The 26,170-nt window shown below is 37.3% G+C and overlaps 1 protein-coding gene across 8 annotated transcripts in view; it reads left to right on the forward strand.

The window, feature by feature from the left end:
• Positions 1-26,170, forward strand: part of KDM6A (lysine demethylase 6A) — a 207,304-nt gene that overhangs the window by 166,930 nt on the left and 14,204 nt on the right. For all 8 annotated transcript variants that reach the window (XM_043570230.1, XM_043570232.1, XM_043570227.1 and 5 more), the window contains 9 exons: positions 4,696-4,825; positions 6,248-6,353; positions 6,980-7,185; positions 9,608-9,672; positions 9,751-9,825; positions 10,348-10,496; positions 17,198-17,312; positions 20,599-20,786; positions 21,605-21,746. In XM_043570230.1, the coding sequence (XP_043426165.1) occupies positions 4,696-4,825; positions 6,248-6,353; positions 6,980-7,185; positions 9,608-9,672; positions 9,751-9,825; positions 10,348-10,496; positions 17,198-17,312; positions 20,599-20,786; positions 21,605-21,746 (1,176 nt within the window). The remainder of the gene's footprint in view (positions 1-4,695; positions 4,826-6,247; positions 6,354-6,979; positions 7,186-9,607; positions 9,673-9,750; positions 9,826-10,347; positions 10,497-17,197; positions 17,313-20,598; positions 20,787-21,604; positions 21,747-26,170) is intronic.

Genomic DNA, 26,170 nt, shown 5'->3' on the forward strand with positions numbered 1-26,170 from the left:
TACAAACACCAGAAAGAATTCTGCGATATTTTTTAGTACATTAAATTGTAAGTTTGAGCAGCGATATGGTAGATTTTAGAAAGAACTTTTTTTGTTGTGAACTATAATGGAAAGAGTATAGAAAATAACCATCTTATACATAAAAAGTACATACATTATTTCCAGTTTGTCCACGTTGACGTTTTAATATACCTTTTTAAATGCATTTTAAAGTTCAAAACCGTTCTCACTTAACATCTTTAGAATAATCTCTTCATGCAGCTCCTCGTGCTTATATATGTCTTATTTATGGGAGTCTAAAAGAGTGCAGGCCTTCCTACTATTTACATTTACTACAGTTTTCTATTTATTATATCCTACCGGATATGATATATATTATAGTCTACTATTTATTAGAAGGTATCATTGACCCACCATTAAATTTTTGTCACTGATGAGGAATATGAAATTAAATGTTATTCTATGTAGTTTGCTGCTTGGGAGGAGCCTGGGGTGGAAGCAATGGAGAAAGGAGCAGAGTTAATTTTGCATGTAACAGTTATTAACTAAGCGATATCGGAACTCCGCTACTGTAAATACTCCATAGTTCTTTTTCTTTACAGACTATTTGAGTTTGAATGTCTAAAATACCTTTCGGTCTGTGTTTTATTTTTCATTGCTTTTCATTTTGGTCGGTTGTTTTTAACTATTCAGCTGTTATCTTTAATTATTCTGACATAGACTGAAGCAAAAATTACATCTTGCTCATATTTTATTATTTTCTTTGTGTTGTCTGTCGGGTCCACGTTGTTGGCAGCATTTTCCCTAGCGGCCTACAATGTGGCAACTACCGTAATTAACCTCAGCTACCTTTACAAGGTTTTTTTTCATGTCTGTAACTTAAAACCACATTGGATGATCTCTAAATCAGACCAGATCCTTCTAAAGCATAGAGTGAGATTCCTGAATTTCTAAAATTTGATTTAAAGTTTTTATGTTAGTCTTTTTGTCTAGCCGTTACACCGTCGTTCACTTAACTATGGGCCTAAAGAAAGTAGGTGGGCTTTAATGTCCAGATCAAATGCCATCCTGGGTTCTCCTTTGACACAGTACCTCGGCTCGCTGCCAATGTGTACTGCCTTCTCCCTGCTCTCCACTCGGCCGTCGGGGCCTCTGTCCTGTTTTCTAGATGCCACTGCCACCACTCTGCCGGAGCAGGGTCTTCCTCGCTCTTCCACTCTCTGTAATCTTAGGACAGTTGCTAGAAAATCGGGCAAAATTTAAAGGTCCAAAACTAGCACGCACGATACGGGACCTAAGGGTGTTGCGGAGGAGTGTTGGCAGAAGGAGTTGCGCGGAGGTGCAAGCTATGAACGGTGTATGGTAGCAGTTACCATAAGTTTTCATTATTAATAAAGTCTTATGCTGTGGGTACCTAGGTGTGATTGTGTTTCTTGTATGTTAAAGACTACAATCTTCTGTCTCAGCTTTCAGGTACATGTGAACGTGTACTTCAGAATTTTTAAGTTCATTCTTACAGTTTTATTTTTAGCTTTTGACTCTTAAAAGGTAATTTTGCTTTTTTACAGAGACTTCATGTTTTATATATGTGCACGTATGTGTGCTTATGTATACCTATGCGTACGTAGATAAACTTGGGAGGTGGCTAGATAACATCAAAACACTGTAGACCCCTGGGGTTGCTTGGGTTATTTCAGGTCACTATAGGCCTCGGCTTATTCACGAAGAAACCAAAAACGCTCTGATAAATTAGAGATGCAGATCTTTAGAGAAAAGTCGAGATGGCAAGTGATAGGCATCAGGCTTGCCGCTTCTGTTCTGTTGGTGGTATCCTGCACTGGGCAGGAATCCAGAATTGAGAAGGGGAAAGTGACTTGGGAGCAAGAGAGCTGATGTCTCCGGTCGAGGAGCTCCATAACCAGAGATAATAAAAGCGTAGATTGGTTTACTCACAGAGCACATCTTCGTTTATCTACCAAATGATATGGGTAAATCTCGAACCAAATTTAAGCCAGGATTTTAAAGAATTGGGCAACGACTCATTGTTTCCTTCTCTACTGGGCTTGGGGAAGGTTTCAAAAAGCGAGAAAAGGGTTTAAAATGGGATAATAATTCTTTCTTCAGTGCCTTTCTCCACTTTGCATTGTTGTATTACATTTTCGTTGCCCTCGCTTTGAAATATTGTAAACAGTGTTGGACGCTTATATGTTGAGAAGATAAAAACTTTTCCTGTTATGCACAGTTCTGTCCTTGGCGTTAGGACTGAGAAGTGTATTTTCAGTGGAAAAGGCTGATAGTCACTGTATAGACAACCACCTACATCAGTTCCTTCAGGGAAATTCCTATTTGTTTCAGACTTGACCTCAAGAAAGCAGGGAGTCAGTGTTTGCAGTACAGTAAGAAACTGCTAGATACAATTTGATAACATGGTTTATTCTGACTACCCTGTTATTTTCACATGTATAGTTATTTTTTAAAGTGTTGGTTATTTTTAATCTGAGTCTTGTTTGGTCCATCATAGTGTTACAGTGGCCAGAACCATACATCAAAAGGCGCGCCTACAATACCTTTGCTGCCTTTATGATTTAAAATTATAATTGCACCATTCGATGGTTGACTCAACATCAGCTCCTGTAGTCATGTCTCACCTTTTTCTCTTCTATTTTAAAAATGAAAGCAGCTGCATTTTACATTATTTTACTTTCCCATTTCCCTTTTTTCTTTTGTTACAGAACTGTAGAAATGATGGAGGCAGAATTCTGCTCATCTATCAAACCCCGTTTTCTAGTCTCATCTCTCAATGCCCAGAATGTTGTAGAAGCTTAAATTTTGGTGCCATGTTTAATTAGCATGAGATACTCTTTACTGGTGCAGTTTTAATTCTTGGTCCAAATCTTCCAGTTCCTTAAAATATTAGTCGTGAACTTGACGGTACACCCATCTCCTGCTCTAGGAAACAAATTTTGTGTATTCGGAGTCATATTTTGTTTACATCTCAAGGTGAAAGACTGGCAGATATGCAGTTCAGCATGAAAATTATTTATATGTGTATCATAAGTGGAGGTCTATTTTGCATTGATTTAATGGTAATACTTGAATTGTTTCTTTACCAGTGTTAACCACCTATTTTCTACTTCCATGGAGTTCAAAATTAGTACTGATTTTATACCTAAATTTAAAAGTTTAAATGTATCGTGGCTATCTTTAAATGTACAGGCCACTCGTGGTTTGATGAAAGATGTTGTGGGTAGAATATTCATTTATTTAACCTTTAACCTGAATTGTTAGTTGAACCTAAAATTTCTTTTAATAATAACTTTTATTAATAACTTTTAATAATAACTTAACAATATTTCACTCAATATATTTTAATAATATATTAAAATAATAATATTTAATAATTTTTAATAATAACTATTTCACATACTGCAAAAAAAATCAGTGATTTTAAACTTTAGTCATTATTCCTTTGAAGCCTGCCATGAACCGTTTTGTTTTTACTTGGACTTATAGGAGAGGAAATTCAGAAAGTGACATCTGTAATGCTGTTTAGTGTGTGTAACATCTCAAAAGTTTGTAGCAGTGGAATTTCAAGCCTTTGTGTTCATTAAGGCCAACCAAAACAGGCTGATTTGTAAGGTTTTTTCTCTTTGGCAAAAACATAGCAACATACAGAAAATTAATTTTGTTTCAACCTGTATTCTACAATTTGCAATGAAAAATTGCTAATTCCTTCTTCAATAAGTAAATACTAAGTTTAACTCCCCACCATAATTACAATTTCTGAATTCTTAACTAAAACTTTAATGTTTTAAGGATACTTGCTATTTTATAATGCATTGATAATTTTTGAACTTGTAATAACTGGGTGAAGTTAACCTGGAATGAATTGTAAGCTCAGAATTGCATCTTGCTGATTTTCGAGTTGAGCAGAAACTTTAAGAAATAGGAAAAAAAAATTTTAACACTAAAAGAATTATATTTTGGAAGTGATTCTACCATATTTTAACAATTTATAACTTACCAAATGTGGTACTTTAATTCATTTAAGGAAAAGAAACCCCAGCTACTAGTAAGTAATGATTATATAGAGTATCAGAGAATGGATAGCAACTATATGCCTCATTTGGAATCTTGCTGAATTTTAGTAGCCAAGGAGTTACACAGAAAATTCTTTACAGATTTGAGAGGCAAAAAAGAAGAGATCATTTCAGGTTTGCAGATTATCACAAAGATATTCTGGTGATAATTGCTGAGATGAGACATAGGAAGAGAGATAACATTCTTTTTTTTTTTTTTTAACTATTATCTAGACCTTTTTGGTCAAGTTATTGTTTTCACATTTAATGGAAAGAATCTGATGGTAGAAGATGGTGGAGAGGAAATTAGAGTTCGTGTTGGTTCTTTAGGTGAAGAACATAAATTGGAAAATTATGAGCAAAATAAGGGATGTCATCAGTAACTCATGTGTTGTAGTATCTTGTCTATTGTTTTTCTTCAATGGAAATACAGGAATCAAGCTAAGTATTTGCTGAAATTAATTACATTGCTCTGAGTGTTTTTTCTGATAGATCCAAATCTCATGGATTTGTGCAACTACCCAGTAACTTAATTAGGACTTAATTCAGGAATGTTTTTTTTCTGTTTTCTAAATAAATGTACAGCTGATTTATTCTCCCTTCTTCTTTTTTTAAGGAATCTAGGTAAAAATGGCTTATCTAACAGTAGCATTTTATTGGATAAATGTCCGCCTCCAAGACCACCATCGTCACCATACCCTCCCTTGCCAAAGGACAAGTTGAATCCACCTACACCTAGTATTTATGTGAGTCTGAATTGACTGACTAGAAATAAATCAAACCAGTGTTTGCATCTACCTGTCTTTCATAAGATCTTGCTTTAAATTAATATGGATGCCCTTTAGGAAACATTAAAATTATTGGCAGTAGCTTGAATATTTTGGGGGGAGAAAAGATATATTCACAAAGACTTCATAATAGCATGTAAAACATACCTTCTGAACTATTCCCACGATTACATTAAAGTAGTGAGAAATACTTCTTCCTGCCCCCCCACCCCCAATTAGGCCAAACCTGCCTAAAAGTGTAATTTAAGCTGGGGTTTAAATCCGTGTTCTACCAGTTGCTTGAACCTTAACATTCATTCTGCTTTATGCAGCTTTAGTTACCTTCAAAAAAGGCATTTGAGAACATAAAATGTGATAATAGGTATGTCATTTTTAAAAAGTTTGATAGATTATTTAAAACCTGATGTTAAGTTTTACTTTAAGGACATTCAGACATCTGATGTAGGAAGTTGATAAAAGTTCAGTCAAAGCAACTCTTCTGTTTCTCCCAAGTAGGTCCTCCTCCCCCATTTCCTTCCATCCTCCCACTTTTACCCCAAATGAAAACAGTTTCAAACTGCAAAGTTTGTGTTGGGGGATTTGGCCCTGTCTTTGCCCTCTAGAGGCAGATGTTAAACCCTGTTAGTTTTTCCTCCAACCCATATTTATTGATCCTTCAGAATGTAAGGGAAGCATGGGGATAGACGTGTAATAAACCTTTCAAACTGAAGTCTGAGAGGGGGAAAAAAACCCCACTTCTTTGTGGTTTTCTTTTCTCTTTTTATGATGAAAAAGCCCACATAAAATTTACCATCTTAACCATTTTTAAGTATACAATTCAGTAGCGTTAAGTAATAATCTCATTGTTGCAAAGCACTTCTCCAGAACTTTTTCATTTTGCAAATTTGAAATTCTAAACCCATTAAGTAGCAACTCCCTTTTTCCTGGTCTTCTTAGCCCCTGGTAGCCACCACTATATTTCTATACATTGGACTACTTTAGATACCTCACATAAGTAATATCATACACAGTTTTTCTTTTTGTGACTGCCTTAGTTTCACTGAACGTATAATGTCTTCAAGGTTCATCCACTTTGTAGCATGTGAAAGGATTCTCTTCCTTTTAAAGTCAAAAAATATTTTAAAGCACTTTGATTTTGAAGTTGCAATTTTATTTCTTCCCATGTATTTTCTTCAAGATACAATGGACAAAAGAAATGTATGCGGTCACTATCTAATTACAGTTAGGATCAAAAGACAGTGATAAAATGCTGCAAAATATAAAATAGAAATTACAGGGTACATTATTGAAATTGCAGTAAATAAAAACTATGAATTTGGCCTAATATTTACATAAAAGGTCTGTTTTCAAGAGATCTAACCATATGTTTTAATTTTACAGTTGGAAAATAAACGTGATGCTTTCTTTCCTCCATTACACCAATTTTGTACAAATCCAAACAACCCTGTTACAGTAATACGTGGCCTTGCCGGAGCTCTAAAGTTGGGTAAGCTTTAAATAAGAAAAAGGAAACTTTTTAAAATTTCTTTTGCTATCTATAACTTGTAAAGCACTGACAGAAACTTATTTCTGTTGATTTTTTCCGTTTTCACATTTTCGTTTTACTCTTTTCCTGGGTGTGTGTGTTAGTGTATCAGTTCTTTAATCTATCGTATGAAGATACAGTGATGATGCCAGTTCCTGGTGATTTCCTGGTGCTTTTTGAATTTAGCTTTTATTTTGGTCTGATTACATAATTATAATGGTGATGAAGTTATCTAATGAAATAATTTTTAATATGAAATGTAGATAAAATGTGATGCTACAGATCAGTGCTGTAGTCCCCTTGCTAGTTCCTTGCACCTGAAGAAATCAGATAAGTGAAACCTCGGTGCCTGGCCCCCTGAGTCCGCCTCTGCACAAGGCGGCATGATGATTATTAGGTCCCGGGCTTCATTGTGTGCTCGCGTAAACCTGGCACGAAGCTCACGGCGTGCAGAGGCCCTGGTTGGTTTTCATGGGAACCGGATGGAATGCTGTCACACGTTTTCCTCTTTTCTTAATAAAAGCACTCTCAATCTATTATTCCAAATGTAATTTTCTTTTATTAACTACATTCATTTATTTATGAAGACCTGGGACTTTTCTCTACCAAAACGTTGGTGGAAGCGAACAATGAGCATATGGTGGAAGTGAGGACACAGTTGTTGCAGCCGGCAGATGAAAACTGGGATCCTACTGGAACGAAGAAAATCTGGCATTGTGAAAGTAATCGATCTCATACTACAATTGCTAAGTATGCGCAGTACCAGGCCTCCTCCTTCCAGGAATCATTGAGGGTAAGTGTTTCGTCCCTGAAGATTATTTTATTTTGAAGAATAGTTTATTTTCATGTTTTATATTATTTTATTTTGAAAGGGCACGTTTCTTTTGTAAGCATCTCATTAGTTTATAGTTCTATAAAATACCTTGTAAGTGCTATCCACTTTGCTCTTAGGAAAGTCTAAGCAAGCCTGTGGGTTGATAAATAAATGTTACTGTCTAGTGAGAGGTCTACCTCATCCCTGGGATGTTTCTTTTGAGGGCAAGGTTTTTTAATCTTGGCATTATTAACATTTTGGGTTGGATAATACATTGTTGTGGGGGGCTGTCCTGCGTATTGTAGGATGCTTGGGAGCATCCCTGACCTCTCCCCACTAGATGCCTGTAGCATGCCCCTTACCTTCTACCCCAGTTATGACAGTCAAAAATGTCTCCCGACTTGCCGGATGTCCCTCGGAGGATAAAATTCCCCCTCATTGAGAACCGCTGATATCAGAGGCTAAAGGGAGTCTCAAGATTGCTTTGTGCTTGCAAAGTTCCTAGTCTTGTGCCTCCCCATTTTTCTCCTCTACCAGGTTAGTATCATCTGATGGATAACTCCTCCAGGAAACATTAGTGTTATTCTCACCAGTCTTAGTCTGAGAGAGAAACCGGAGGGAGAGGATAAATTATTTCAAAATATATAGAAAATTAAAAAAAAATTTTTTTTTAATGTTTATTTTTGAGAGAGAGTGTGAGTGAGCAAGGGGCGGAGAGAGCGAGGGAGACACAGAATCTGAAACAGGCTCCAGGCTCTGAGCTGCCAATACAGAGCCCGATGGGGGCTCGGACTTGGGAGCGGAGAGATCACGACCTACGCTGAAGGTGGACGCTTAACCGACTGAGCCACCCAGGCTCAGAAAATTAAAAAACAAAACGGAAAAATAATCAGAGGATTATTATTCAAAGACTCAGGCCTTTCAGCAGTGAACCATTACTAAAATCCTTTAGCGCTACAATGAGGACTTTGTGCATTCTCCCACAAAGTGAAGATAAGATCTCCACAAAAAATGAGTTTATTAAGTGTATTACTTAGACACTTGTCTGTACTAAGTTGTTTTGTACATATCCTACAGCTGAAACCTAATACGTGCCTGGAAGTCTTTAATTTGTAATTCATTACATTTGCTTATCTGTTTAAAATTCTGTCCTGAGTTTCACATTTTCAGTGAAGGCAACATTTGTACCTGTGAATTGTGTATTTGTTTTTCTTTCTCACTGCCATTCTCTGTGTCCTAACAGAGAAATTAATTGTCCATATAAATCTCTAGTTCAGACTTCTGAGATACTTCAGCTATGTGGTAGTATTATGTTCAGAATAGGATAAATAATACGATTCAGAGATCACCAAAGGAAAATTTGGAGGAGTTGAAAAGCAAAGATAATAAGAGGCAGAGTATTTATATGGCGTGGGATCTATAACCAAAGAAAAGATGCCTTTTTGTGTGCTTTTGAGGCATGGACCATTACCTGTGAAAAATCTGACAAATGTTTAGGAACCATACATTCATTTAAAGGGAGGGAGGCCAAAATGTACCAAGTATTGTCTTTTTTTTTTTTTTTTAATGTTTATTTTTGAGAGAGAGAGAGAGAGAGAGAGACAGAGTGTGAGCAGGGGAGGGGCAGAGAGAGGGGGAGACACCTCTGTGCTGTCAGCACAGAGCCAAATGTGGGACTCAAACCCACAAGCCGTGAGATCATAACCTGAGCCAAAGTTGGACACTTAACCTACTGAACCAGCCAGGCGTCCCCCACCTCCCCTCGCCAACTTAAATCATAGGGCAGTGTTAAGAGATACCATATCTATGACCCCAAATTGTAAAGAATTGTAATATTTGCATTGAAAAGCACCTGTATTTACATAGTACTTATTTTCCTTACTAAAGTTGTAAGTGTGTTATCATTCGTCTATAATTCATTTGCAGAAGGAAAGATTTAACCCAGGGAGAACTTCTTCCATTTGCCCGTTATCAAATCAAGAGCGTCTTACCCTTCACCCTTATACACACATAGCTACACACATGCACGCACACCTCTGCTAGTTTAGGAAATTTATCATCAAGATGGATACTTCTTAGGCTTCTCTAAAAAAAAATTCTCTCCTCTCAAAAATGGGGCAAGAATGAGAATCTATAGTTTTTTCCCGTATAGAAGAATATTATTAAGAAACAACTCTTAACATAACTTTGTGGCTGAGGAGGTTGGATACCATGCTGGTGAGTGTTGACTTTTCCTGGGTTTTATTTAATGTGTGGTCTTTGAAGAAATTTTCATGTGAAAGAGGCCTATAGAAATTTAGCTTCCAAACCATCATCTAGATGTGAACTTTTCAGTTGTATGATGGGAAAGGATAGCTGGTTGTAGAATACTAAGCTAGAATGTGTTGTGCTTAATCTATAGGAAGAAAATGAGAAAAGAAGTCACCATAAAGACCACTCAGACAGTGAATCTACATCTTCAGATAAGTAAGTCATTTGTACTGTCCACTTAGTATTTCTGTTTAAAAGGCATGCCTCTAATATTGTCTCTCTCTTTTTTTTAAGTTCTGGTAGGAGGAGGAAAGGACCCTTTAAAACCATAAAGTTTGGGACCAACATTGACCTGTCTGATGACAAAAAGTAAGTACTAGTATTTTTGTGAACCGATGCAAAGAGGTATCCTCTGCAAGACACAGAATTGCCTACAGTTTTCTCTTCTGTTCCTTGTCATCTTTCTAAGTTAATACACAAGTTTTAGATAAACTATTTTTGCTAGGTTTGGCAGTTAAGTTATTTTCTTCAGCTTAAAACTCTTGTACAGATTTTCATCAGGACCCTGATTCTATGCTAATTACACAGTCATAAAGTTGTATTTTATGATTAATAGTATATAATCATTTTATAGAATAGAATTATACAATTACAAAAATAAGTGAGTTTTTTTTTTCTTGCATTTACTCGGTAATTTTTATGCTGCTTTTCATCAGTATGGTTTCTTTGGAAAAATTGGAAAATTAAGCATTTGAGTGTTTCCTGTGCAAAAGGACAGTATTTCTAGATTTCATTGTTTTTCTGATTGCGACACAAAGTTTTTGAAGAAATGGCTAACGTCCACAAATACTTGTAGCAGAGTTTCACTCTTGATCTGTTATTTTATTGCAGGTGGAAGTTGCAGCTACATGAGCTGACTAAACTTCCTGCCTTTGTGCGTGTCGTATCAGCAGGAAATCTTCTAAGCCACGTTGGTCATACCATACTGGGCATGAACACAGTTCAACTATACATGAAAGTTCCAGGAAGCAGAACACCAGGTAACATTTATGAACTAACGTATCTCCCACATTGGAGAAACAGAATTAGCCAAAATACGAAACATGCAAAAGAGAACGAGATTCTTTTCATTTACAGTGAATGAGACTGGAAGGATTACCCCTGTTGTTAAGGTTTGACTTTTATTAGATTTTTTTCCCCTTTGTTTTATCATTTTTTATTACAATCGTCCCAAAACAATAGCAGTTTCATCTGGAAAGGGGTCTTTGGAGCACTCCTAGGCAAGTCCCTGTGGCTTAGAGACTGTTAATGATCCTGTCTACTGCAGAGTGATGATGGGATACCGTTTTTTCTAAACTTTTTTTTTTTTTTGCCATGATCACACTAAGAAATACATTTTATATTATGACTGTGCACATACGTGTATACAAGAACAGCTTCATAAAATAATACATATCCTAGTCTGTTCCATTCTGTTTCATTTAAATAAAGTATAAGTTGTAATTCTCTAATTGGGTTGCAGCACACAGCTCACACAAAACATTTGATGTGAAGACATTACTAGACTCCCCCTGGTGTCCGGTCTGGACTTTCCATTAACTAGCCTTGTCACTTTTGGCAAGTCACATTTCCTTCTGTGGGTCTTTTCCCTCATTTGTTAAATGCATTACATTGGCTTTAAACTTAAAATTCTGTCCGACAGTAATAATACCATCTTCTTTGTGCTCCCTTGGATTGACATAAGATTTCAGATTGATGTTTAAAATATGTAACAATTCCGGCAGATACTGGCGATAACAAGTTCACCTATATACCAATGCCTATGGGCTGCGTATCACCATCAGGCGTTTCTTTTTGGTACTCAAAGCAGCCATGGTTTGAAAACCAGATTGCTTTCTCCTTTGTCATCTGCTTATTCAATTGTAGCTAAAAAATTGTTTCAAAATAGGCCTATGCTTGCTTCTTAGTAGTGGTTCTGAGTTCCGACTGCTCATTAGAATCTCCTGGTGTAAGGTAAGCTTTTATAAAAAATTTTTTTTTGTTTAATGTTTATTTATTTTGAGAGAGAGCTAGAGAGCGTGAGCAGACGAGGGACAGAGAGAGACACAGAATCCAAAGCAGGCTCCAGGCTCTGAGCTGTCAGCACAGAGCCCAGTGTGGAGCTTGAACTCAGGAACCGTGAGATCATGACCTGAGCCGAAGTTGGACGCTTAACCGACTGAACCACCCAGGCCCCCTTCCCAGTGTAAAAATAATTGATTAACCTCTGAAGTTTGGGATCCAAGCATCAGTATTAAAAAAAAAAAAAAAAAAAGTTTCCCATAGGATTCTACTGTACAGCCAGGATTAGAACTACTAGGTTGTAATAGTTGTTTTCCTCAGGCCATTGGAAGCCCAGTTCTGTGATATTTTATTCATAGTTGGGTAAAGTTGGAACAGCTGTGGAATAAATGGCAAAGACCTATATGCTCCCCATTTTGTCATTTAGACACTGATGTAAATACTGGGCAAGTTATTTGAACTCTCTAGAGTTTGTTTTTCTTATGTATGTAGTTATTGGATTGGGTTAAGATTCATTTCAGTGGAAATTTTCCACATTATTTTATACAAATAACCTCAACTCAAAAAGAACGCAGTTTTTCATTACAAATCAAGGGGGAAAGCAAACTTGATCACTTCTTTGTCACTTGTGTCTGAACTGTTTTGAGTTTTTTGTTGGTTTCTATATTATAAGGCATTAGTTTTTCAGAAGTGTGACAATATAGTGCAAGTCATATGTCATTTAAAATTTTATAGTCATACCAATGTAAAACAAAATAGATGAAAATAATTTTAACCTGGTATATCCAGATATCATTTCAACATGTAGTCAGTGTAGAAGTTCCTGGGATTTTTTCATGTTTTTTTCATATTAAGTCTTTGAAATCCAGTGTGTAGTTTACAGTTTTTGCACATCTCAGTTTATATTAACCACATTTAGGTGGTTACTGTATTAGCTCGGTCTTAGAAGAAATGTATAGTTTCATTAGCTCAGTTCAATTTTTAAAAAATTATTCTAGGGGTGCCTGAGTGATTTGTCTGGTAAGCATCTGACTTGGGCTCAGGTCATGATCTCATGGTTCATGAGTTCGAGCCCCATATTGGGCTCGGGCTCTGCTGTCAGTACAGAGCCTGCTTCAGATCCTCTGTCCCCCTCTTTCTCTGCCCCTCCCTGGCTCGCTAGCTCACTCGCTTGCTCTCTCTCTTTTTCTCAAAAATGAATAAACGTTAAAAAAAAAATAAAAAATTATTCTGATACTTTATGGGGTAGACACTTTGTTCCTGGAGTTACATAGATAAATATAAGTGTTCCCTGCTTCGGTGGACTTTATGATCAGTCACGTATGTTCTAAACTATAGAGATGCTCTCAGGCTTGCCCCCAAAAGATTTTGAGTCTGACGGTGGAATCTCAGCATCTCTAATTATAATTAGTGCTAAATTTTATTTTGGAGTCCATACCATGGACAATTCCAGCCACCTGCCCATGGCGAGAGATCATTTATAGGTATTAAGACTACCATCTCCACATTGTGCTATATAATATATATGTGAAAGAGTGTGGTGAGAGCACCTACAGTTTTCTTCATTGAGGTGAAAATCACACGGCCAAACTAATCCTTTTAAAGTATGCAGTTCAGTTGCAGCTGGCGTATTGTATATTTACTGTGCTGTGTAGCCATCACCTCTGTGTAGTTCCAAGACAGTGTCATCTGCCCAAAAGGAAACCTCGTACCCATTAAGCATTCACTTCCCATTCCCTGCTTCCCTCCGCCCCTGGCAACCTCTAGTCTACTTTCTGTCCCTATGGAATTACCTGTTCTGGATGTTTTAACAGAGTCAAATAGTATGTTCCCTTTTGTGGCTGGCTTCTTTCACTTCGCGTGGTTTTGAGGTTCATCTGCATCGTATTAATGGACCAGTCCTTCTTATGTCCGAATATTCCATTGTATGGTTATAGGACGTTCCGCTTATCTGTTACATCGGTTGAGGGACATCTGGGTTGCTTCCACTTTATAGCTGTTGTGAATAGTGTTTCTATGAACATTCATGTACAAGCGTTTGTCAGAATCCCTGTTTCTTCCCGTTCTTTTGGTTATATACCTAGGATTTAAATTGCTGGGTCATACGGTGATTCTACGTTTACTTTTTGAAGAATTACCAAACTGCTTTCCACAGTAACTGCACCATTTTACATTCATGCCAACAATGTGTGAGAATTCCAATTTTTCCATTTCCTAACCAACACTGATTATTCTCCATTTTTTTTCTTATGCCCGACCCAATGGATGTGAAGTGGTTTTTCACTGTGGTTTTGATTTTTATGTGCTTGCTGTCCATTTGTATTATCTGCTTTGAAAAAATGTCCACTCAAGTCTTTTGCCCATTTTTTAATTCAGTCATTTATCCTTGTGTTGTTGAGTATAGTAGGAGCTTATATTCTGAATATTAATCCCTTATCAGGTATATGATTTGCATATATTTCCTCCCATCCTGTGAGTTGTTGGTTCATTCTCTTGATAGTGTTCTTTGATGCACAGAAGGTTTTAATTTTGATGACGTTCAGCTTATCCATTTTTTGTTTGGTTCCTTGTGCTTTTGGTGTTCTATGTAAAAAACCACGGCTGAACCCAAGGTCGTAAAGTTTTAACCCCTGTTTTTTTTCTTAGATTTTTATAATTCCAGCTCTTATATTTAGATGTTTGATCCATATGAAGTTAATTTGTGTATATGGTATGAACTCTAAGGGTCCAAATTACACAGCTATCCCGTTGTTCCAGCACATTTGTTGGAAAGACTATTCTTTTCTCTGTAGGATGGTCTTATTAAGACCCTTGTTGAGAATCAGTTGACCACATATGTATGCATTTCTTTCTGGAATCTTGATGCTCTTCCGTTGATTTCTATCTCTGTCTTTATGCCAATATCACACTGATTTGATTATTGTAGCTTTGAGGGTATGTTTCAAAATCGGAAAGTGTGCATCTTCCAACTTAGGCAGTTAGCTTTACTGTAGATCTTTATCTCTTCATCATAGGGCTGTGAATTACTGTGTAGTGTTGTTTCAACTCAGCCTGAAAATTCAGCCTCTTCTGAATTTTCTTCATAAATTTTCTTCTATGGTAGATTGGCTAGTGACAAACTCCTTCTGCTTGTATTTATCTGAGAATGTCTTGGTTTCTCCTTCATTTTTGAAGAATAGTTTTGTCAGATACGAAATTCCTGGTTCATGTTTTTTCTTTCTTTCAGCAGTTTAAATGTGTTACCTCATTGCTTTCTGGCCTCCATGGTTTCTGATATGAAATCAGCTGTTAATTTTATTGATAATCCCATGTATGTGACAAACCACTTCTTTTTTCCTGCTTTCAAAATTCTCTTTGGGTTTCTGTAGTTTGTAATGTGTCTTTGTGTGGATCTCTTTTGAGTTTTTTCTACTTCGGGGTTTCTTTAGCATCTTTGATGTATAGTTGCATGTCTTCTGTCAAATTTGGGACGTTTTTGACCATTTTTTATATATTCTTACTGTCCTTTTCTTCTGGGACTCCCACAGTGCATATGTTAGTGTATTTGATGGTCTCTTAGGCTCCGTTAATTTTTCTTCATTTTGTTTTCTTTCTTCTCAAAATGGTTGGCTTCATTTGATCTTTCCACAAGTTTGCTGATTCTTTATTTAACCTGCTCAAATGTGCTGTTTGAAACCCACTAGTGAATTTTTAATTTTGGTTGTATTTTGTAGCTTCAAAATTTTATCGTAATTTCTGTCTCCTTATTAATAACCTCAATTTGTTAAGTAAGACATTATTCTCCTTGTTTCTTGTGGTTCTTGTTCATGGTTTCTTAGAGCTCTTTAAGTGTATTTAAGACAGTTGATTTAAAGTGTTTGGCTAGTAAATCCAATGTCCATGCTTTTTCAGGAATAAATTTGTTAATTTCTTCTTCTTTTTTCCCCCCTGTGACTGGGCCATACTTTTCTTGTTTATTTGTTTTTGTTGAAAACTGACTTTGAGAATTTACCCCCCCCCCCCAAAAAAAAAAAGACTCTGTTCTCTGTTGGATGTGGTCCCCGAAGTCTCTCTCCCTTTGGCATAGCACGGTGCTGATATTTTGACATATTGAATATTATCGTGCGGCAGTTACATCCAGGGTTTCTTGCTTGTTGTGAGCTACAGTTTGTTCAGTGACTTTTCCACAGTATTTTCACAAAGACTATATTCCTTGGTGTGCTTGGATACTGAAGTCTCTTTTCCATTATCTCAGCGGTTAACCAGTGACCTGAGAGAGATTTCCTTCAATGCTTTATGCACAAAAGGAAAGAAGAATGGAAAACCTGGACAGGAAGGAAAGAAAAAAATAATTCTCCAGGTCTTTGCAGATCGCCTCTGTGTTCAATCATTCCTTCTACACTTAGCCATGCTGCTTACAATTGTACTTGTAGCCTTTACCTCCTCGCTTGCACTGAGCCTAAAGATTAGCAAGAAGTTAAAATTTATTGTCTTAGGTGTTTGTTTGTTTGTTTTCCTGAACATGCTCCCTGCTCTGGGTATGCATGTCGCTTTCTAAATTCTCCAGTATTCACAGGAACTTCAAAGTCCTTATTCCCCCCGCAAATCTCACTCTCCAGCCTTTCTTTTAGGCCTTTGGTATGTCTGTTGTTTGCCCCAGCTGTTGGTTTCTTTGGGGTGTTTTTTGTTTTGTTTTTTTGCCCCTGGTAGCATCAGCTTGTTCATTGGTCTTTCAGTGTTTTGGGGAGAACCTTCACTGAACCACTTGCCCTGATAGAGTGAAGCTCCTTGTGTCAGTCTTTTTGGGAAACTCCAGTCAGGTCAAAACAGAAAAACTAATTCTTTGGGAGCAGGATCCACTCTGCTCCCTCCAGAACCAGGAACACTCACACAGTTAACACAAGACCACCATTTTTAAGTCTACTGACACACTAGTGATGTGGGTGGGAATAAGGTAAGTTAAAGTGACATCTCCTACTGGGTTTTAAGTTCTCTTTCTTCTGGTCATCCATCCATTCACTTGGTTGCTGTAAACCTTGGAGTATCACCCAGAGTTCTGGTAAGTTTGCTTCTGGCAGTTTTTACTAGGTTGTTTTGTTTTGTTTTGTTTTGTTTTGTTTTGTTTTGTTTTACGTGTTTCTGGAAAGTTCCCCAGAGTTACCTGCTCCATTATTTTTGTTGATGGTACTCCCACAGCTATATTTGAAAACCGGATTTCTTGCCTCTTTTACTGATGTCCAAATACTACTCATGAGAAATGGGGATTAGTTCACAAAGAAGTGGTAACGATATCAATAATAGCTACTGCTACTTACATGTATTCGGTGCTGTTCGAAGCGGTCATTCTTTCACTGATCCTCAAAACAACAGAATGATTTATTGGAATTGTTATTATCTAATCTTAAATGTAAGGAAACTGAGTCAGAAAGGTTTAGCAACTTGCCCAGGTTCATAAGCTTAGGAGCCTGGCTCTAGCGCTTTTAATAATGATTTAGGCTGCCCTCTGCAGAAGCTCTTACTAAATAAGTTAGGAGTTGACCAAACTCTGCTCTAAAACTAGACTTGACACAAAAATAATGACAGACACCTGAATACCACTAGAACGTTCTTTGCTGAACATTTCTGAGGTCTCATTTCTAAAGACCTATTTTTCTATAGAATTTGTAGTATGCTAATTACTGTTTTTCTTTTCACATTTCAGGCCACCAAGAAAATAACAACTTCTGTTCAGTTAACATAAATATTGGTCCAGGTGACTGTGAATGGTTTGTTGTCCCAGAAGGTTACTGGGGTGTTTTGAATGACTTCTGTGAAAAGTAGGTTTCCAAACTAAATTTTCTTTAAACATAATTATTTAAAAACAGTAATTGTAAAGGACGACTTACTGGATATCCTAATGTATGTAACCAGCTTACCGTTCAGCAAAAAATTCATTTAAATTGATTTGATTCCAAACCTATTATTTTGTATTACTGAGAATACTTTAAGAAAGATGATCTGAAAGCACTCCATGCAATAGTAACAGTCTTGAATTTAGAGGATAGGAAGGTTGAGTTGTTTATTAGGTTAATTAAACAATTGATGCGAAATACAGGCTCATGTGGGAGGTCTGTATTTCAAGAGAAATTATTTTACTATAAGTGGTTTTAGAAGTAGAAGGAATTCTGTGATTGAGCACCTTTGTTATAGGTTATTAATAACTCAAGCTTTAACATCCTACTCTTTGCCCTATCACTATGATGTCAGTTCTTTTTAAAACTATATTGGCAACTTTTCCTATGAAGAATTTTATAAAATGTAATCAACTGCATCAGATTTTGTTTTCTATAATTGAAGGAACTCACATAGTGGAAGTATTCCTTTCCTTAAGCTCCTAGAAATAGGCTTCCTTTTATCTTGTGTTAAAGGGTACCTTGGAATTATTCTCATTGGTTTAAACTTGATTATTTGTCTAAATGGAAACTTACTCTCTCCTTTGTTTGTTTGTTTGTTTTTTTGAAAGTACTCCATTGTGTAAGTACCTGATATTTTCAGTTAGTAATAACATTGAAAAATTATTATGGTTAAAAGCATAAATTATATATACATTTGGTGTTATTCTCCCCACCCCAAGAAGATAATGGGGGAACCACCCAAAACATTTACATTATGAGAGACTTTGAAAACTAATTACACACATACTCCACATACTAACTTGTAATTTTTTTACAAAGATCCTGGGTTACAGGATCTTTGCCGTAAATGTCTTGATTTAGTAAGAAGTGTAAATATAGTTACCCAGAACCCCACATTAGTCCCAAATGTCCTTATATACAAGCAAAAGATAACTACCCTTCACTGTTTCTGCTATTTAACATACAGATTTCCTTTCTGATAAGAAATCCAAAGATGTGAAATTTTAAAGTTTCAGATGCTCTGATGAAATTACCTGATCTACTTTAATCTGTGCTTACTTTTATGGACCAGCAATCTGGTAGTAGCAGAGAAAGAGCAGTGCTGTGTAGGAAATAAATCTCCATCGCGCTCTAGAAAGATTTGTATTTCTTAAACTGTGAGATAGTGGTATATTATTACAGCTACAGTGCACTGATCCTTATTCATTATTTTTCTGAGTAGGGATTTACAATCTTTAGGATTTAGAATTTGGGTTTTTTTTTTCCCCCTTCTCTAAATGGGGAGGTAACCTGGGAACAAAGATAATTGGAAGAGACAGATCATGTCTAAAAAGTGTGAACTTGGGGATAATGAAAATATCAAGGTATGATGGGCTAGGTAAATTTAAGCTGCAGAAACAGCACTTGCTCCTTCAGCATTTGAGTGTAATTTTGTTTCACAGAAGGATTGTTGCTTTTGATACTGACTGATATTGACCGTGTCTGTAGCTTGTGTTATGACGTTAAACAATATCTGTCTTGAAATAACCATTCACTTGAATATATGATAAAAAGGATGCTTTTTTGAGTAACTTTAATTTTTTGTTTTTTGGGGGCGTTTTTTTTGCTTGCTTTTGGATAGAACGTTTTCTCCAATTTTATGATGGCAACACATGGGTGAAGTGGGAACAGGATTTGTGTTTGTAATCATATTTTGCTTCATAGGCAAGTTTTTCTGGACTGTGTATCTACTTAGCCTTATCACAGACAGTAAGCCAATCCATATCCCTTGCAGTTAGGCTACCATTGGCAGTCTGTTCTAGACTTTGAAGAGCAGCCTTGCATTTTTTTCAAGGAAAAAAATAAGGCAGACATTCCATCTACATCAGAGGTTGGTGAGATTTTTCCACAGAGAGCCAGATAATAAATATTTTAGGCTTTACAGGTTATATGGTCTCTGTCACAACTGTGTCACTGCAGTAAATAGACAATCACACATAATAATACGCCAGTGAATGGGCATGGCTGTGTTCTAATAAAATTTATATTTACAAAAATAGGCAGGCTGGATTTGGCCCACGGGCCCTGGTTTGCCAGCCCTTGATCTAGACAAAAAATTAATTTTAAACCAGTGAGAATAATTTCAAAGTACACTTTATCCTTCGGCGCAGGACATACAAATACAGTGAAGACTGTTTCTTAGATCTTAAGGAAAGGAACATTTCCATTCTGCAACTTTTTCCTTCCCCCAAATATAGCCAATTTAATTTTATAAAATTCTTCTGTAGGAAAAGTTTGCTATATAGTTTAAAAAAATTTTTTTTTCAACGTTTATTTATTTTTGGGACAGAGAGAGACAGAGCATGAGCAGGGGAGGGGCAGAGAGAGAGGGAGACACAGAATCGGAAAAGGCTCCAGGCTCTGAGCCATCAGCCCAGAGCCTGACGCAGGGCTCGAACTCACGGACCGCGAGATCGTGACCTGGCTGAAGTCGGATGCTTAACCGACTGCGCCACCCAGGCGCCCCACTATATAGTTTAAAAAATACTTCACATTGTATCTTGACAAGGCAGAAAAAGAAGCCAGATTTTTAAGTCAAAGCTCGCTGCTAGGGTCTGTAGAGTGTTTCCAAAGTGTACTGGTGGTGGTGGCAGTGATGATGGTTATTTGTGCATGTGTGTGATTGTTCATTTTTTATGCCGTTGGTTTCAGCTGCCTAGTTTTAGGTAAGCAGTCTTCAGAACGGTAGAGGCTGACACCCTGTCCCCCTTTCCTACTTAGGATTCAAAACAGCAGTAGAGACCGTTCTGTTTTCCACCTTCCCTCCGAAATGGAAGTTCCTAATACTTACATGTACCTTCCCTTTACGTTTTAGAGATTTCTTGGTACTCCAGGAAGAAGGTTTCAGTCAGATAGCTTTTAGTGAAAGGAAAGGAAAGGAAAAAGGAAAGGAAAGGTTCGTGTATGTGTTACTTAAAAGGAGTTTTGGATTTCATTTGGATCTTGGAAAAATCAGCTTGAGGTCGTAGTACTGATCATTGGAGAAGTTGTCAGTACTTAACTGTAATTTCACTCACTTTTCATAGAGTAGTTCTTCTTCCACGGGCAATTATGTTTCAGTGCAATGCCAAAAGAGCATATTTTAATAACTTTTGACCTTGTTTTCCAGTCTTATTAAGTAGTTTATTAAAGTGTTTGATCCATTCGCATTATTTTTTTCTTATTTCAGAAATAATTTGAATTTCCTAATGGGTTCTTGGTGGCCTAACCTTGAAGACCTTTATGAAGCAAATGTTCCAGTGTATAGGTTTATTCAGCGACCTGGAGATTTGGTCTGGATAAATGCAGGCACTGTTCATTGGGTTCAGGCTATTGGCTGGTGCAACAACATTGCTTGGAATGTTGGTCCACTTACAGGTATTTTAAAGAATATGCTAAAAAAAACCACAAAACAGTTTAATTTATAAAAGACTGTATCTGATAGGTTTATTTTTTTTTCTTGGAATATAACTCACTAGAAATTGGAGGAAAAGTTGTATCTCCTTGAGTAGAATTTTTATTTGTAGTACAAGAAATTGAATTCAAGTTAGTAGGTAGAAATCCAAGACCATAGATCTCAGCAAATAATAAATTTATGTCTTTATATACAAGGAAGATATACTTTTCGTAATTTTTAGAGTGCTTGATTTTGTTTTATAAAGGAAACCCTTTATGGGAGAAGGCAAAGTAGAGTGGTTATTCATTCTTCGAAATGTTTCTTTTATGTGGTTATATCATATGAATAGCCCTATTATGTCAAAATCTGTTTGAATTATGCCTGCCTTCAGGCAGTAGATACTTCAGATTGAGAATATGGCCTTTGGAGCTAGAACGACCTGGATTAGGACCAGGACCTGGCTCTTGCAACTTTGGGCAAGTTATATAACCTCTCTGGGCCTCAATTTCTTCATCTGTATAATGGGAATAATAAAATTAATAAGGTGATGATAAAGATTAAATGAGATAATGTATAAAAATAGCTCAGCACAATGCCTGGCACATAGTTACAGTAAGCACTCTTTGTGTGTTCCCTACTATTGTTATGACCATAATTATCAAAGAAACATAAAAATTATTTTTGTAATGTTTTGAGGTTTTCAGAATTGGTATTGATGATATCATCTGAGGAGGTGATAATGGTAACTTCATATCTTTTGGTACTTTGGGTTGCTTTATAACTGTTTTTTTTTTCCTAGCCTGCCAGTATAAATTGGCAGTGGAACGGTACGAATGGAACAAATTGCAAAGTGTGAAGTCAATAGTACCCATGGTTCATCTTTCCTGGAATATGGCACGAAATATCAAGGTCTCAGATCCAAAGCTTTTTGAAATGATTAAGTAAGTGCTTTCTAAAACTGCTGTAGTCCCTCTCTTTTTGGGGAGTGTTAACTATTCAGTACTTCCCCCCCCCCCCATCGAATTCTGTTGACATCACAACAAAATGGTCCAGAAGTCTAGTAAAATGTAATATGAGAATCCACACAGTAAAAGTTTTCTTCCCTTCCAAATAGTCAGGACACTATGGTGCGAAGAGAAATGAAGGGACACGGAAGGTTCTAAACCTGTAGATTCACAGACCAGTGCTTCCCCACTACCCTGTGAACCACCTGGTTCCTAGGAGAACTTGAGTTTTAATATTGAAAGACTGCCCTTAGTATCACGGGGAGAGAATGGCATCACAAAATAATTTGCTGGTACAGAAAAATTAGCATTTAATATAGGGATTTAACTAAAACAGCAAGTTTTTAATTGTTTTAATGAAATCATCCATCTTTAATTGTCCCTTTTCTTAGCTGCTTTAAACACCTAATGCAAGTTGTTTGAATATGTATATCCTTAGTAAGCTTCTCATTTATTGTCAGTTTCTGTCCTAGCTATTTTGCAGATATTTTCAGAAGTATTATTTTCAAACAGTGCTATATAGCAGTGTCTCCCTAAACTGTATTTTCTACCACTGCTGACCCTACCCTGGAAAGGTGGGGGATTCTGGTCAAAGAAATACAGAAAAAGATGGATTAGATAAAGTTACAAGTCCTTTATTCTCTTATTAGTTTTTGTAAACTGTTGTAGAGACTGTAAGTGCTGGTGTGTTTTGTGACTGGGGAAGGAAGAGGGTTCTATAATGTATTGTATTTCCCAAACTTATTTGTTTGACCAGTATCTTTTAAGGGATTGATCTCAAAAACTCACTTTGGAATACACTGCTTTATACTCACTGATACAAAATAAGTTTTCGTCTTTGTTAACGTAGTACTTACATTAAATATTTCTCCTGCAGCTATATTAATTTGGTCACCATATGTTGTTTTCAAAATACTGTCATTTAAAAGTAATCCTGCCTTAATAAAATGCTTTCAAACCTAAGTCCAAAATTTCATTCACACAGAAATAGTGTGGCCAAGGTAACACGCCTCTGGATTATCTTACGATACAGTCCTTTATCACTTGGAGTATTTTATTTAGCCCTGGGCAGAAGTAGTAGGAGAGACACGAGGTAATGAAACCCAAATCGTAGCAAGTGATGTACAAATCCTTTTAAAAAGTTGGATCTTGGGGACCGTACTCTATAAATGTAATTGGTGGTGGGGTGTGAGGACTTGTCTGTCCTTTTATCTCATTGTATCTGACAGGAATCAAGGAAAGATCATTGTCATATCCTGTTCTTCCTACCTGGCCCACGTTAATTTAAACATCTCTCACTTCTGTCATGTCCGTCCCTCCGCCCCCATCATCTTTGTCATCCTTCTAAACTCCTTCCAGTTTATCATTATCCCTCTTAACGTTGGAAATGTTGAGTATCCACCCTTGTATCATCTTTGTTTTAAAATTGTGTTGAAATTGGATACACACCAATTTGGCTGGTTTCCAACTCAAAATTACCCGCGATACTGTTTTTCCTCCTACCTACCTTATTTTTTTTAACCTGAGTGCACTTACATACTCATTTGACTCTCGTTTTACTCTGCGCTACAAAATGTTCAATCATTTGAATCGTGATTGTGTCCCTCGTTATATTAAGAATTCTGCTCCCAGCTTGAGTTGTCATGAGATGTGATTAGCAAGCTCCTTTTGTCATTACACTGATTGTAAATGTTCACCATAAATTCAGACCCCTAAATTTTGCTTCAGAAACGTCCCTCTTAAACCATAGTCGTTCAGCTGTTGCTACAAATGTACTTTTCCCCAGCCAGCATTGTTCGCTTTCTTTCATTTGTACTTTGTTTAATGAATATTTGCTGACTATGTCACAAGGCTCTGGGCTAGGCACAGAGGGTATGTGTGTTTGTCTAACTGTATCAGGTGTAGGTCTTGTCTTGAAGGAAAAATGCATATAAATAAGAACGAAATACGACAACAGGTCCACTGGATTCTTTTCCAGCTCCACAGACTCAGAAAAGTCAGTGTACTCTGGGAAGCAGATAATTTGTCCGAAGGGTAAAGATTTGGAGGCAGGGAGAGGACAGAGGACGGAGGAGGAACACCTAAAGCCAGTTTAAGACCCAACTGTTGCGCCAGCAGAAAGATGCTTCGGTTCATCTACAAAGGAGTACCTACTACATCTCCTTCAGTCCAGCATAGTCACATTTTCCTCCCATGAGGGAATAAATCCCTTTTCTTCATTTGAGCACCAGGCAAAATAGTTGGCTTATGTGGAGGGCCTTACTGTACTATTAGGATCATACTCGGCATGGAAAACTGCTTGGGCTGTGAGAGGCTCAGAGGAAGTCCTGCTGCCCAGGGGGCCAGCTCATCTTTTCTTCCCCCTGCTCTCATTCTGTCCCCAACACCTACCTCTTTGGCTCCTCCCTCCCCCGACTTCTTCCGGCCTGGATATTTGCATGATCTTAAACGGATATAGGGCACAACTCTGCTACGTACGTGTTAACAACAGTTGGCGTACATTCGAGCTTGAGGACAAGTGTGTGGCGAATAGTAGAATAAGCTACAGTTGTAAAAGTTCTTGGTGGATTGTGTATTGTGTGCCAATCGCTAAGTCTATTCTGTTAGCTTTTGGTGGGTTTTTAACTACTAGGATCTAATTTGGGTTTCCTACAGATCTTTCTAGCAGTGAAGTAAATAGAGGAAGTTTTTGCATGGTAAGAGAGAGGAATGAATCACAGGTAGTTTGGGTTTTCAAGTCTGGATCCTAGATGGTTTTAGTAATAATGCCAGCTAATAAGTGAAGTTTGGTACTTCACTGAGCACTAAGAAGAGTGCTTCCCAGACTGTATCTCAGTTATACCTCTCAGCATCCCACGGTCACCCAGTTGGTTAGAGCCAAGATTTAAGCCCATAGCTGTCTTGCGTAAAAGCCACTTGTATGTATCTGTGGCACGGGACTTCATTTGGGGGCGGTGGCAAGTTTGAGGAGCCGGTAAAATAGTTGCATAGAGCTGTTTAGCGGAAGCTGTAGGAAATGCAGAACTCCAGAGAGCGAAGTTAAAGCTGGCAGACTGGGGAGTCTTCTATCTAGCCGTTTGGTTTTGCCTTGAGAGAAAGAAAAGGGGAGGAGCTGGGGACACAGCTTAGAGGAATACTTTCATTTAAGAAAAGCGGATAGGTGAACGAACTAAAGGCCAGAGGAGAGCATGGGGAATATATTGTTACAGAAATAGAGGGGGTCTTTTTCCACAGGCTCGTCGTTGCTGTAAAACTGTACCCACATCATTGCTTTGGTCCTCAAGCCTGGTATCGGTTTGTCCTGGCCTGTGAGTTGTACCAGTTCTTAAGGAATGGTTCTCTCTTGGCATTCCTTTCCTCTGCCTGGAGTCGTTTTCTTCATCTCCTGTTTACTCCACCATCCATAGCACTTGGCCTTTTCTACCTTTGATATGCCCCAGTCACTTCTCTTGCTGCGCTCCCCAGTGACCAACTGATCCGAGCATGCAGAGGCACACACACGAGCTCATTCTTTCTTTAAAATCCCCTTTTGTACCTCAGATCCGACCCCCACTTACTTTGTCAGCTCTTGTTCCCACCGATGCCATCCGATGAGTGCTTGAATTTTCCATTTTATTTTTACTACTCTCTTTCATATTTTGAAGCCTCTAATCTGAACCGCAATGTTTACACCTCCCCCCTTTCTTCTCCTTGTTTGAATTCTCTTTTGGTAAACGATCCATTCCGTACACATTGAACGTGTGACTTGTAGGCTGTTTTAAAAGAAAAAAAGTAAAAAATAAATAAATAAATAAATAAATAATAAATAAATAATAAATAAAAAATAAAAGAAAAAAAGTATCTGCTCCATGTAAGAAGTGGATTGGAGCTTAACTTCCTCCCTGAATTATTGTTTTTAGTTCTTAAATACTGTGAATCGACACTGTGACTTTTCTGTTCTAGGTCTTCATAGCTAAGTTGTAATCAAAAAGAATGTAAGCACAATTTACCTTGTGCCTTCACATTTCCTCACCCGTTGAGCTCTACCCAGTTCTTTTCGTGCCTTCATATTTGTTTGATATTTGTCGTGAACTGAGTTGGTGCTGTGGTATCGTGCTCGGGGAGAAAGGGATTTGATGACTTCTCAGGCCGCTCATAATAAATGGGGAAATAGTCAATATGTCCAAATACGTGATCTTTGCTTGTGAAGATACTGCTTAAAAAAATTAGGGAGCACAGAGCAAGGCACTTCTGAGAGAGGGGTACATTTAGGAAGGGCCCCACAGAAGTAGCAGGACTGCAGCTCCATGGTCCTTTATCCTAAACCCCTTCGGCCAAATGTAGCTCAGTATTCAGAATTCCTTGGGTTTAGAACAGTAATA

This window comes from Prionailurus bengalensis, chromosome X (assembly GCF_016509475.1).
Source record: "Prionailurus bengalensis isolate Pbe53 chromosome X, Fcat_Pben_1.1_paternal_pri, whole genome shotgun sequence".
Classification (NCBI taxonomy): Eukaryota; Metazoa; Chordata; class Mammalia; order Carnivora; family Felidae; genus Prionailurus; species Prionailurus bengalensis.